Source organism: Cyprinodon tularosa, unplaced genomic scaffold, assembly GCF_016077235.1.
Source record: "Cyprinodon tularosa strain WSP-4 unplaced genomic scaffold, ASM1607723v1 ctg144, whole genome shotgun sequence".
Classification (NCBI taxonomy): domain Eukaryota; kingdom Metazoa; phylum Chordata; class Actinopteri; order Cyprinodontiformes; family Cyprinodontidae; genus Cyprinodon; species Cyprinodon tularosa.
In genome coordinates, this window is record NW_024038265.1 from 697,043 (window position 1) to 711,801 (window position 14,759).

At 35.8% G+C, this 14,759-nt stretch overlaps 1 protein-coding gene across 4 annotated transcripts in view; it reads left to right on the top strand.

The window, feature by feature from the left end:
• The window catches only part of stard13a (StAR-related lipid transfer (START) domain containing 13a), a 70,111-nt gene that overhangs the window by 16,006 nt on the left and 39,346 nt on the right, over positions 1 to 14,759 (top strand). For all 4 annotated transcript variants that reach the window (XM_038278775.1, XM_038278777.1, XM_038278776.1 and 1 more), the window contains one exon: positions 4,709 to 4,739. In XM_038278775.1, coding sequence (XP_038134703.1) covers positions 4,709 to 4,739 — 31 coding nt within the window. The remainder of the gene's footprint in view (positions 1 to 4,708; positions 4,740 to 14,759) is intronic.

Genomic DNA, 14,759 nt, shown 5'->3' on the forward strand with positions numbered 1-14,759 from the left:
TGCATCTGTGGGAACTCTAGAGACAAAACAGCCCTAATTCACTGTCCTTAAAAGGAGTTTCTAATAGGACTAGTTTACCGCCTGGAGCAGAGATTCCCATGAGTTCTAAGTTAAAAGTTTTACCTATTTTGGTTGAATATGATCAATAAAGTTCAGCTGCTTAACAAACAAATAGAGAGTTTAACATCTATGAAGCTGGTCTGTGTTTTTGAACACTGACATATCATCTTTGAGTCACCTTGTTGCCTCAAATTGAACGTCATGCGTCATTTTCCTCCCTCTGTCTGGAGCTGTCCGGTCTTCATGTCCCCTGCTGTTTCATAAATGATGAGAGAAAACAGTGAGATGGATCTGCTTCACACAGCAGAATTTACAAGGTCACTTTCTGCTCAGTCAGCACAGTCACAACAGTACTAAAAAAGCAAATATAAACAACAATCGTCAGGCAGATAAGAGATGATAAAAAGAGCGAATTCTTTAAGCTTAGATTTCTTTTCTTTATTTGAAAAAAGTAGATACTTCTCATATGATTTTGAATACTTGGTCACTGCAGAGCTGTTTGGACTGAAACCTTTTTGATGAATAGTGAATTTGAGACATAATTCATGGTTAGAGATGATTCCTCTATACAATGAAAGTGATCAATTTGTTTTTAATTAAAGGTTTAATCAACTAAATAAATGCAAATATATAAATATGAAGAAGAGGATGTGGATCTTTTTCCCTCTTCATTATTTTCAGACCTTTTTTACTTTTATTCGTTTTGTACCCAACAAATGATTTAAAGAAAGTGTCTGTAGTTTATAGTCATAGTCTGCTCTGAAATACAGCAGAAACTTCCTTTTGTTTGTTTTTATAACAATGGGCCCTAAAATAGCATAATTGAAAGTGGTCGGCACGATTCCTGAGCTAAGACACAAGTAATTAAAATTATATTGAGGAGGAAAAAATGTTAAAAGAAGACAAATGGGAGAAATATTTGTTCTTTTTATCTTTTTTTAAAATCTGTTCTGTGTATTTTGTATGATTTCATTGTATAGCACTTTGGCTGTCTGGTTTAAAGGGCCACATAAACATGAAATGAAGTGAAAGGACATGTTTTGGATTATTGGTCTTAGTGTATCATAATTCAAATTCCTTCTTTCTTTCTTTCTTTCTTTCTTTCTTTCTTTCTTTCTTTCTTTCTTTCTTTCTTTCTTTCTTTCTTTCTTTCTTTCTTTCTTAAAACCATTGAACTATAGAGAGAAATAAACAGAAACACAACAGTTGAGTGTGTGAGTAAAATCAGTTTTCTTGTGGCTGTGAAATGAAAGTAGAAATGAACAAAAAATAAATCAAAGCATGTGTTTTTCTTTTTTTTTTTTAGAACAATAAAGAGAAATTTCTTAATTCTCTTAGGAAATGAATCATACTTTGGTTGAAGCATGCCTAAATGCTTGATGCTGCACTCTGTCACACTTAATCTAAAACATTGCCCAACAGCAGGGCATGCCTGCTTTCAGCTGTTTTTATACAGTGATTTAATGCTTTTTCCAAACCATGCCAGTTATACCACAGTGGTATCCATCTGAAAGTGTTTCAGTCCTTTAAAGCTTAACATATGCTTCATTCCAGGTAGTCTGCATAAATATATCACAAAGCTGATATCTCATTCTTCATCAAAGGTGCATAAATTATCTGATTCTATAGTTTGATTTCTACTTATTACTTTTGATTGTCAAAGCAGTAAAAACATGTATAAACAAACACAATATTTATGCCTATTCCTTTCAAGTTTAGTTTCCCTCCAGCTGTTCTATCCTTTGTGTAAAGTCTCATGAAATAATGTCTCAGACCTGAAAGTCATTTATATTTTATCTTAGTGTGGCTTGTAGCGGAATACAGTAGTAATGGCTGAGGGTTTAGCTCCTGGGTTATGGAGCATGTAGGCAGACAGAGGGAGAGGCTGGGGGGGAAACTGATGCAGGGTTGGGTTTATATTCCCCCTAACTGTGACTGATAAAGCACAGCTGTGCAAACAGACTTTCCCTCCCTCTCAAACACACAGACATACACACAAGTACACATGTAAATAAATGTAAAGTTTAAGCTTTTACACTACAACTATTTCTGAACCAGTACGAGTTGGAGTATCCTTCAGGTAAATTCAGTTAACGGACAATAAGAGGAAAATTGATTCTAAAACGATTTAAAGGGGCACACATTCACTAGGTCTGCAAAGAAACATATGCAGTAGGTAAAGGGGAAACTTTAAATCGGTAAAATACGACATGAGTCGCTTTTTGTGTGGCTGTTTTTAGAACAGTAATCCTAAAAACAAATTTTTTAAATGGGACCAATAGATTTATTAGCAGCAGTCATTGATGCTGATTAATGCGTCTCAAACAGATGATTTTTTCTTCTACTTCACAGCTAGAGAAAAACAGGACAGACGATGAAAATTTCAATCCACTTTAGCAGTAGTCGGCCAACAAAAACATGATGGTGTGCAACAAGAGCAGACTACTAGAAATTATATGGACAAATCAGAAAGCTGCTGGGAAAATACTTGTACTGTATATGTTAGACTATATCAATTTTATCATGTCAACAGTTTTCCACAAAAGGAGAACCTATTTGTGTAGCCTTTTTTAACAAGTTAATGTGGAAAATCCTGGACTGGATACACAAAAGACATTGATGAAAATTAAAATGAACTTAAACAAGTACAGAGCCACCAAATTCATCATTTTCAGACCATTCAGACCAGCTGGTGGTGCCATATTTCACCGTTAATGAATATTGATTGAGAATTGGTCCCATGCCAATAGAACATACAAAGAACAGGACTGATCTGCAAAAACCGCTTAATGATGAACAAACCAAAAGGTTTGGTTTTCACTCACTTAGAATCCTGAGGTGAATCCTCTAGAACAGCGGTCCCCAACCTTTTTTGCGCGGTTATATGTCAGACAATGTTTTCACAGACCAGCATTTAAAGTGTGGGGGGGAAATACGATCAAATAAAATGATACGACTGGCATAAAATCAAATATAAACAGCATAAAAACCTGTGTCAAGAGGCACAGGTTAATTCAGGTAATTGGGAGAGAATACCCCATTTTTTTTAAATATTTTTCAAAATAAAACATCACTCAGACTCTGATCATCGATAATATATATATATATATATATATATATATATATATATATATATATATTTATTTTTTTTTTTTTTCTGTGCCAAATGACCAACGGATCGGTACCGGTCCGCGGCTCGGTGGTTGGGGACCGCTGCTCTAGAACAACAAAGTTCACGAAGAAAGCCTCCCAAAGCAAAACCTTTGTTAACTGCTAATTACACTAAGATGTAAATTATATATTTAAATGTGTATCACAACAGATGCAATTTTATGTCTAATAGTGGATAGATGTCTGTTAGGCCTTTAAAATTGGCAAAACAATCCTGACTTTCAGTAGTGTTGTTAAAACTAACTTTGAACAGAATGTTTTAACTAAAGAGAAGAAAATATATGGATTTTATCTGGGCGCTGCTCTAAAAAAAACAACAAAAAACAAAGGAAAACAAATCCCCATCAAAAGAATTATTTAAAAATGCCATTCATATGGCAGCTTTACTGCTCTGGTTACATTTTGGCCAAAATAAGATTGCTTAGGTGGTTACTTTGCACTAGTAAAAGCAAGCAAGGAAATGTTTTTGTCTTTATTTACAGTTAATTTTTTTTTTTTTTACCAAAATGAGCTGGAATAGCACTCAAAATATGGCTTGGAAATGCATTCAGCGACAGTATTTGGGCATAAGGAGCAGCGTTACATTTGGAGGAGCAATGAGGGAGGGCTGTAAGCTTTAAAATACCATTCAAGCTATATAGCACGGTGGTGGCAGCCTAATGTTGAGGTGCTGTTTTGGGGCTGCAGGTATTGGTGTTCTGTGTGAGAGCAAAGTTGTCTAACAACCCTTACTCATGCTCCAAAAGACATAAAATTATTGTGAGAATATCCTCTAAACTGTTCTCTGTCACCTCATTAAAAAGCTTGATAAATAGAATTGTTTTAATCCTAACTGACTAATTTCAGCCTGATTAAATGTCAGATATAAAGAAAATAGGGTTATTTGTCTTTGCCCCCCCAGTATATATCTGGTTTCTACAGTATATGTAAGCCGTGTTTTAAACTGAATATTTTCTGATAGATATTAGGGCTACTTTGAATGTTTTTATAATGTGTAAAATGAATGCGTTGATAGCCGAATTTACAGTCACTTCAGTTTAAATTTGATCATATATTTCCTCTCCTCCTCATTCTGTAATATTATATATTTTTTTGTTTATGATAGAGGAAATGCATACAGTCTTTCACCTGCAACAATCCTCTGTCCTTTCCTGGAATCAAATAGAATCATATTTTTATGATTTAAGCAGCTTTTCCCAGGAATTTAGTCCCTTTAATGAATTGAGTGAAACGTCTAAGCTGCATGTTTCTCCACACAGGAAATTAGTTGAGGAAGAAATCAAAGTTTAGCTCCTTTTCCCAGTTTTTCTGCTGCAATTTCAGCAGAGTGATGGAAGTGGGGCTCCATCTTTGGGGAAACTGAGTTTACATTCCTAAAAGCTTTGGAGTAAATTCACCCTCCATTTGTATATTTTATTGCTTCTGTTTTTGTGCTTCTCTACATTTCTCACTCCTCCTTTCTCCTTTGTCATGATAGGTTGCTGCAAAGATGACCAGTGGATCAGCAGGTAGGATGATCTTTAAAGTGAGAGTAAGAATCTTTATGTTTATGTACTCTATTTTATAAACAGAAATAAATAATCTTGGAGCAGAAATAACTGCTGAACCAGGAATAATCCTTTGTAAAAGTCTTCAAAGCCCTTGCACTATTTTACTTTAAAAAAAATTTTTTTTTACATGTAACCACATGACTGAATGCACTGTGACTTAACCTCTTACACCCTAAGGGGGTATAAATAAATTTCTGCCTGACAAAAACACACAAAAGTAAATAACTTATAGCCTCAAAGCTATTAGATTTAATAAGAAACTTTTGGTACGTCTGTAAAGGTAAGATGTCATAGAATGGTTTTCTGGTGTCAGCACCATTGTAGCTTTGACCCTGCCTGAAATATTAGGGACAAAATACAAAATATTTTGCATTTTTTGAACCTCGCCAAAATTTTCTTTGAAATAAACATTGCAAAACACTACCAAAATATTATTTATAGCACAAAAAAGTAGTACAGACTTTCAAATCTAAATGTTGTGTAAAAGTATACCAAATTTGGACTCAATCAGATGAATCATATTTATTTTAGAATGGTATTAGTGAGAAATTTCTTAGGCGGAGAGGCCATTTTGGCACATTTATCCATAAATGTCACCAAACTGTGCCAAATGTGTTTTTTACATCAATACTGGGGGTTTGGTAAAATTACGAGGTCACGTAGCAGCTGGACCCGCCGGTGGGTCCGTAGGGTTCAAGGGGCTAAGCAGATCCTTGAGCTTTGCTTCACGCTTACTGCATTTGATGTTTGTTTACTTTGCTGCATTGTTCTGCATGAGCATATATATTTGACTTCTCTCAGATGCCACTTACAGAAATTATAGTTCACTGAGAAGAGGTGCATATTGGGTAATTAGGCCCAGGAGGCATCGGGAAGGTCAGAGGTGATGCTGTATGGGGTATAGGGCGGGCAGGGGTTAGCATGTTATGTGTTTATGTGGTTGTAAGAGTAACATTTCATACAAACACAGCAGTGCAGAGAGTGGAGTGTAGATTAGAGCCACCGTTTTGGACTTTCAGGTTTCAGACTTGTTTTCTCTCTTCAAGAGAGTTTATTTTCTCCTCTGATGTCAGGAAGCACTTGAACGCTCTGACAGAAATCCCGTCTAATCAATCAATGTTTGTCGGCCTGTGTGGTCTGCCTCTTTGTTGCTGAGCGGCTGGGATATGATATGGTCGTATCTCGCCTCACATAGCTGACATTCACTCCGCTCGGAGTCGGATAAACAAGGAATTCCTCCAGGGAATTTTATTAGAGCTACTGGCGTTCACACTGTGACCTCTGCTGGGTGGATGGCTGCCGGTTATTGAAATTAGCCCCAGCATGCTTATTTGATGTATTTGTTTACCTTGACAATTTTATTAGATATTTGTGGCCATGTCTAGAAGAACATATGAATTGCAATGCCATGTTGGTCATGTTATACCTGCCTTCATCCTCTAACCAAGCTCACATCTAATTTCCTTAAAAATATGTTGGTGCATCTGTAGATTTTCTTAGTAAATGCCTTAAATTTTCATTATGTAAGCATTGTCTTATTTTTTATTTTATTCTGACATTTTAGACATTCTTAACTTGAAAAAAGCATCTGATGTAACTTTGTCACTTTTAAGATTTGAACTATAACTATAGGGCTTCTATAATATCTCATATCAATTTCCTATACATCCTGAAAATCAAACATGAACCTCTGATCAAATCTATGTATACATTTCATATGACAATTAGTGGTTTATCTGTAACATTCAGCATTTTAACAGTAGACATATTTATTGCTGTATTAGGTGAGAAAGATTATCTGATCTATTTTGTTGTTTTGCTTCAAGAGAAATTGCTGAAAAATCCACTTGTCATAAGAATTTCATCCCATGATCCCAGTCATGTAACCAGACAAATACAAAAGATGCTCAACTTTACTGTTACAACATCAGCAACCGTATTCCTTGCGTTTAACAGAACTATTTACATCTCCGTGTACCGTTAGCATGATTGATGCAAAATACTCAGTAATGATTACTCATTCTGATGCTTTAAAAATGTTCTACAGTTGTGCTGCCAACTGCACAAGAACAATACCACAAAATCCATACTTTCATCTTTTACAGGACTTTGGGTGGCCTGCCTGTTGACTTTTGTTGTTTCGTGTACCACCCACCTAAACATTACTGCAGACGAAGCACATGCCTCCATGATGATGGTTCTCCCTGAAGGCAGTGGCCTCTCCCAGCAGGACAGTGTAACCCTACCACACTGCCAAAAACTGTTTAAAGAATGTAGAAAAGTTTCAGGTTTCAGTTCCAATCAGCAGCCAAAGGCTGTCGTACTGTGACCATGACTATTGCTGGTGGAAGTATAAACATTAGAAATGAAGAGGGATTTCATGGTGGGGACATTTTTGTTCTTGCCCCAACTACCAAACTAGATCATTAAAGTATCCTAGGAAGGAATATACCGGCAAAACTGTTCTTGCTTCAGGATGTGGGAAGATCAATATAACGACTTATAGTTTTTCAGTCATAAAACCTTTATTTATACAAAGAAACGGAAATTCTTTGTTTTTTTGCGTAATGACAGCCTACAGTATTGTGACAGTGGGCCGATGTGTCAACAAATTCCATAATGCTTTGCGAGGCGAGATCTCTGTGCAAATCATTCTGGAATATATCTGCCTCTTCTGAGGCTTTTTGTTTTCTTCTCACACACTTCGTAGACACTTTTTCTCGTACGATCCTCTGCCATTTTTAAAGAACCGCAGTGAGAGAGGTGAGCTTCAATGACTGTCTGAAACCGTAGCTGAACACATACGCCTGAAAGTGCGCATGCGCAGAAAAAGGCCTTATGTAAACATACCACCAGAATGATTACAATTAGCAGGACCACTTATTTAGATGATCCTCCCAGAAATAAAAGATCATCCTCTATACCTTTAAATGACTGCTTTGAATATTTAAGCTGACACAAGCATGTTTTTGCAGATGAGGAATATTAAACTCGAAATCTGACCTTAAACATTTTATCCAGTGCCTTGCAAAGGTATTGATGCCCTTAAATTGTTAATATTCTTAGATTCCAAGAGTCCCAGATAATTGATCAAAACAAGGAAGTTGAAAGCTGATTTGTTTTTTGTGTTGTCTTTTACAAATTACAATCTACATGTATAAGGTGTGGAATATATTTTTACTCGGTAGAAAAAGGAGGTGTTGTCATAAAAAACTAAAGTTGAATTTATTTGCGTAACGTGTTGAGGAAAACTAAGTTCTTACATCATCTTAGACACACTGATCCTCATGGTGACACATGGCGGTGATTGCATGATACTGTGGGAATGCTTGAGGTGATTGGAAGATGGATGGAGGTAAATATAGGGCTTTACTAGAAGGTCTGTCCAGGTCTGGTGTATCAGAGGCTGCTTGAGGCGTTCACCTGCCTGCAGGAAAGCGATCAAAAAAATATTGCTTTTTTAATTTGAATCTAGTGCAACAGATGAGCACACTAAGCTGTATCATATTAAAATAATGTTTCAATAAGATGTTTTGCTAGACATTTAATGGTATTTCTTTAATTGAAGTATTTATATTTTTTACTAAATATCAATTTGGTTAATGGACTGCATAGTGGGGCAGTTTGTAGCACTGCTGCCTTGCAGCAAGAAGGTTCAGAGTTTGATTCTCGACCCGGGATCTCTCTGTATGGAGTTTGCATGTTCTCCCTGTGCATGCATGGGTTTTCTCATGCTACTCCGACTTTCTCCCTTAGTCCAAAAACATGACTGTTACAGTAGGTTCATTGGCTTCTCTAAATTGTCCTTAGGTGTGAGTGTGTGTGTGCATGATTGTATGTCACTGTGTTTCCTTGTGACAGACAGGCGACCTTTCCAGGATGTACTGTACCCCGCCTCTTGCCCATAGACTGCTGGAGATAGACACCAGTCCACAATGACCCCGACATAATAGGTTGGAGAAGATGCATGGATGAATATCAATTTGGTCTGATTGTTGTATTTCTAGTCTTGAGGTGCACAAAATCCACATGTGTTCAGAATTTCAGAATGTATCATCATGTATCTCATTATATCATAAAACCGCTGCTGTTTTTGTGCCACTGATAACCTTTTCTGACCTTGGGCTGAAAAAGACAAACAGAGACATATTCCACATTTCCGGTGATTAGAAAAATAAAAAAAATTAGTGTAATCCCTCCATTTTTAAACATATTGGAAGGTACTGAGAGGGCTTTGAGTAATAAAAAAAACTACAATATGCTACAATACTGGTAATTGTGGAAAATTGTTGAGTTATGGATTTGAAAGTCTTGTGCTTTTTGCTTTCATCTTTGCCTTTTACTTTCTCCACAGCCTTTCTGCCCTCTGCTGTTTAGATCATTTAAACACCACAAAAATATTTTTGTTACATATTTGCAGTTATTGTGTATCTTACTGCTTTTATTTCAAAGCAACAAACAAACAGGCAGTTGCAAAAGTAAAATTTGATTGCATGTATTCTGTATTGTAATTCATACTGAGCTCATATCTAACCACTACTTTCACACCACATTTATTTCCATACATAATTAAATTGATTAATTCTACAGTTTACAACAACATAGGCATAGGACCGGTTTGGATTCAGTAAACCATAGATAAACTAAACTGAATCAACTGCTAAAGCTAAATTTTTCAGCATTTAATGTGAAATAATGTCAAGTTTTTAGCATTTAAACAAAGCGAAACTGATTCTAAATGTCAGAGATTTGGACGAAAAATATTTTAATGATCTTAGTAATCATTATCAAGTTTTCCAATCCTACATTAGAGCTCTGTCAGACTGTAAAATTCTGTTTTTTGTCAGTTGTTTGCATTGTAGTTAGTTTTGATACCATTTGTCTCTTATGTTTATATGTGTTGTTGGCCTTCTAACAGGTCTTTGTAAGGTTGGAACTGCATTATGCATCACTATGCATGTATTGTAAGGTAATGCACACATTTATTCAGTTTATTATTAATTTTTATCATCACTTGTGGTTTGATGCTGTTATATTTTTGTCCCTCCTTTTTGTCTGTTAGTGCAGAAGAATATTATTGTGATCGAAAAGTTTATCAGTGAAGCTCCTTATGTTCATGTTTTAGATCTTTTAATAGGACATCATACCTTTCAGAGTAGGTAGTCGTGCCCCGGGCTGTTATTACTTCCTCTTTTAGTAGGCTACACATCCATAAGGCTGCGTCTCAGAGCTGACTATTTAGAAGCACCCTGGCAAAAATACTGACAAGAACTTCATTATATGTCTGCAACAGAGAGCTATATAACAAATGAGTCTCTTAGCAATAAGGCCACCCTATCAGCATGGAATCTGCACTCCCACGGCCCACAGGGTTTCCTTTACGTCCATTAGCCATTGTTTACTCTTCTTGTCCCTCCTCTTTCCATACCAGAGTCTGCAACCCGCAGTCCGATGCATTTTAGAAATTGTTTGTCTCTAAACATACTGTGAACCTTCTTACATTTGAAATACTGTTAAAAAGTATTTTTCCTCTGGTTTCTGTTATCTCAAATCATCATAAGTAGATAAAAAAGTGTATTTCGATAATGGTTTAATGCATTGAGGGGGAAAAAACAGCTATTATTAAATATTTTAAAATGCCACATAACTATAGGTGAATCCACCAGGACCAGCTGAATTTTGCGGCACCACTCAGACCTCTTACTGCCAACCTCTATAATTAAATCACTTAAACAGAACCTTTCAGACAATAAATATGCGGAAATATATATACAAAATTATGTCATGCCCATATTTAAAAACATTTTAAAGAAAAGATAAAGAAATTCTGCAACATCTAAAAATCTGGTAAATGTACCAGATTTGCTTGGGGGCCCAGTTCCTGTTGATGACATCACAATATGGCAACACCACTCAGACAAACCATGTTGCACCCATTTCATAAGAATGAAATCTTTCCTGGGGTCTCAATTTAGCATTACCTTTATTTATTATTTTACATTTCCGAAAGTAGCCAAAAGTAGAAAGCAGGAGTACTGATGGTTTCCTCCTTTGAACTCGGTTTCATATCTGCCAATACCCCATTATACAGTAGCTTTAGAAACACGTTCAGCGTCTGGAACACTTCAAACACACTGATGGCAGCCCACTGCTCCCCAAGGGGATGGTTTAAATGCACAGGTAAATTTCTCCAATGTGAGATCAATAAAGTTAAATTATCATTATTATTATTATTATTATTATTATTATTATTATTATTATTATTATTATTATTATTATTATTATTATTATTATTATTATTATTATTGTTATTATTATTATTATTATTATTATTATTTTATCTGTTGCAGATACGTTCTTTATAAGTTTTATCATAAGTTATGCACAATTTATTCATAGGTTTTGGATAAGCTAGACGCCACGACTTATGAGTAACTTACACTTAACATATGTCAATGATCAGATAACTTACCTATAACCTATGGCCCATGTATGGCATACGCTGGCATACGTTGGGAAATTTTGAGCATATTTCTCTATTTACTTGCCGAATGTCGATGTTTGCCAGTGTGTTTCAACGTACTTCAGTGTGCTCATAACTTACAAAATGTATCCATAACTTATTCAATGTATGCCAGATTTCTCATACATCATGCATACGCCGCCTAACTCATCAAGGTGTGACAGAGGCTTAAAATAGACTCTGCAGTTTAACAAAGTGACGCAAAAAGCAGGGGAGGGAATATTACACATATGACATTCCTGGAGATTTTGCTTGCAAAAATGGACATTTCTTTTTGACAAGAAGTTAAGTCATGTAGCTTAATTTGAGTAACTGACCTATATAGTTAAGCTAGCCAGAGCGCTTCCCTAGGTCTGCCCTTTGTGCCATGTTCTTGCAGTTACTTAGTTCAACAAAAACAGATTTTTTAAAGTTTTTTTATCCATCGGGTAAAACTTCATCAATCATTAGACACACTTATACTATAGGTGCACTCGACTCGGCACATAGACGCTGTATTATGTTCTTATCAGGCTGGAGCGCAGCCGTTGGTCCAGACCATCTACAATGTTTTATTGCAGTAACGTTCAGCCAGTCATAGAGTGTAATGTCACAGGCGGGTCTGATATCTACACAAGAAAGGGTTTCACAGTCATTTTTAATGCTTTAGTGGCGGCCTAGTGGATAGGGCATAAAGCTTGGAATCCTGAGGTTCTGGGTTTCGAGCCCCACTCCAACAAACTGCCACTCTGGCTGTCTGAGCAAGACCCTTAACCCCACACTGCTCCCCAGGCACCCCACGGTGTGCAGCCCATTGCTCCCCAAGGGGATGGGTTAAATTTAGAGGTAAAATTCTCCAATGTGTGTAATAAGGTTAAATTATTAATATTATTATGACTTCAGTGAACAACAGGGATTGTAAAAAGCAAAAAAAAAACCCTGGGTGAGCCGTGAGCCTTCTATTAGTGATTGCCCTGACCCAGAGGACTTGTTGTAATTGATAGAACCAGGAAATTTTGCTCTAAAAGAAAATCCTTGGACATAAGTTGGTGACTTTAGTCTGAGGCACACTTGAGTTTACATCAGGAAAACATCCAAAGGACAACAAAATGTTCATGTTGATAAGCTTCCTCTGTTGTCACTAATTATTGAGAGTTTAACGTTTTCTATCTGTGCAACCAATTAGAAATGGACTAAATTTGTACCTGACCCACTTTCTCTTTGGCCTCTTTCTCTACAGAAACCAAAAATACAAGCTTCACTTCTAGGTGCAGAAATATCGACACACAGTCGGGTTTGAATTGTTGATTCATTTCAGTGAAGAGATGCTGTGAATATGCTGTCAATCTGCACTGTTAAACCTGTTTAGATGGTATTATTTAGTCTAGTCAGATCCACAAAAAAAAAAAAAAATATTTTCTTTCCCTTGTTGGAAAAATCTGTGTCTTTAAGTTCTAAGTAAATTTGATCTGTGCTTTACATTTGACCTGGTTTGAGTTATTTTTATTCTATCAACTCCCCCCTCCACTTTTTTGCTTGCCGAGGTTTTGCTGTTGTCAAGTAAGAGAGAGTCAAAGACATGAAAGTTAAGACTCTGGTCAATAATATCATCTTCAAATAAGGAGTGGGAATTAACTTTAAAATGGCGTGTATTCTGCTTCTTGAAGTTGATTTATTTATGAATAGATATATAACTAAAAAGGAACTTGAGTTCAAGTTTTCTAGAAGAATAGTCTAAGCTGTACAGTTGCTAAAACATTGTCTGATATTTAGCTGTATGTTTCTGCAGAATATCTTGTCTTCTTCAATCCAATGTTAACCATCTTTACCTTTTAAAGGAAAAGTCTGGTCAGCAAGAATAACCAATTGGTCATTATTTATACCTAAAACTAAAACGTTCGCAGTGATTTAATGAATTTAGCGTTAATCAATAAAAAAATATTATTAACTTTCTTCGCAAAGACTGACCATTTTTACCCAAGTATAGTAAAAACTCACTCCTGGCATATGCCGGCAGTGACGTCACGGTACGTTGATTTAAGATTTCGAGAGGACTTCACTTTGAAATTAGCAAGAGCTATAGTTAAACTGAGAATGCCTACGTGTATGGCAGTTGGATGTTGTAATACATCAGGTAAAAGTGAAAAAAAAAACCCTAGTTATTTCACCTTTCCTATTCATGATCCACCACTGACGGGTTCATCGTTGGATTGCCAACTTGAATAGGGAGGATTTGCCAACAAACTTCTGGCCAGAGAAAAATCACGTAATATGTAGCCAACATTTCGAGGAAGAATATTTTCAAGATGACTTCGATAAAAGCGCGTTGTGACAAACACCAGAAACAGCACTGGGACTTGTTCAACAGCCAATACCTCACCGTGACATCACAAACCGGTAGGTGACAGTTGTGTTCTTTGACAAACATGGATGCCTCTGGTAAAGCACATTCAAATTAAATTACTCTTAATCAAAAACTCTTATAATTTATTGAACAGTTTGCAATAATTTAATATTTAAAGTAATTTCAGAAGTTTGAATTCTGAATATGATGGACTTTTCCTTTATCACACGGCTATAATGGTCCTGCCATCTTGATGAGAAGCTTGGAGCACTAATATGGTGTCTGAAACAAGAATGGAACAATGTCTTGTGTTCATGTTTAGTGTAAAATCTGCACGTTTATGTGAATCATTGTTATGCAGAAATTCTGTCTTGATGATAGATATACTTTTTATTTGTAGTGTGCAGCTTAGAAACACTTTAATATATAAAACACGGCCATGATTAAACACATGACTGAATGATCTGTGGCTTTCTATTTAAAAGTTGCATAATTATATTAATATCATATGGAATTACTGTGAGAGCAATAACATGATTATATGGTTGGGTTTTTGCTTGCATGTCAATCAGATATAATTATTAGTGGGGAATGTAAGTTAATGACATAGATGGTCTTCTTAAAAGAAAAAAAAAATTAATTTTTCCACTTTATGCAGTCTCTTATTGCCTCCTCTGTGCTGCATGTGACATTGTGACAATGTCATTGTGACAATTGTAAAAATGTTTAGATACTTTTTTGTATGGCATTTATAAATTATTTAATAAGATTTTGTATATTTTAAACATTGTAAAGATAATTGTACATGATTGATAAATAGGAGAAAAAGACTGCATAGTTTAAACAAAAAGCAATAACTATCTGAAATGAAGTGTGAATCTGTGTTTATTCTAAAGTCCCTAAATTAAACTGTGCTCTCCAGGTAACATGGTTTGCTGCAGAGTACACTCCATAAATTTCTGCATCATCTTTGACGAATCATACCCACAACAAAGTGCTGCCACCGCCGTGTTTCAGCCTGGAAATGGTGTGTTTAAAGTCGATTTGCGTTTTTCTTTTAAGCTAAAAAGTTCTTTTTGGGCTCATCTGATGAGCCAGAATCTCTAAATGTTCTCTAAAGACCAGATTAGTG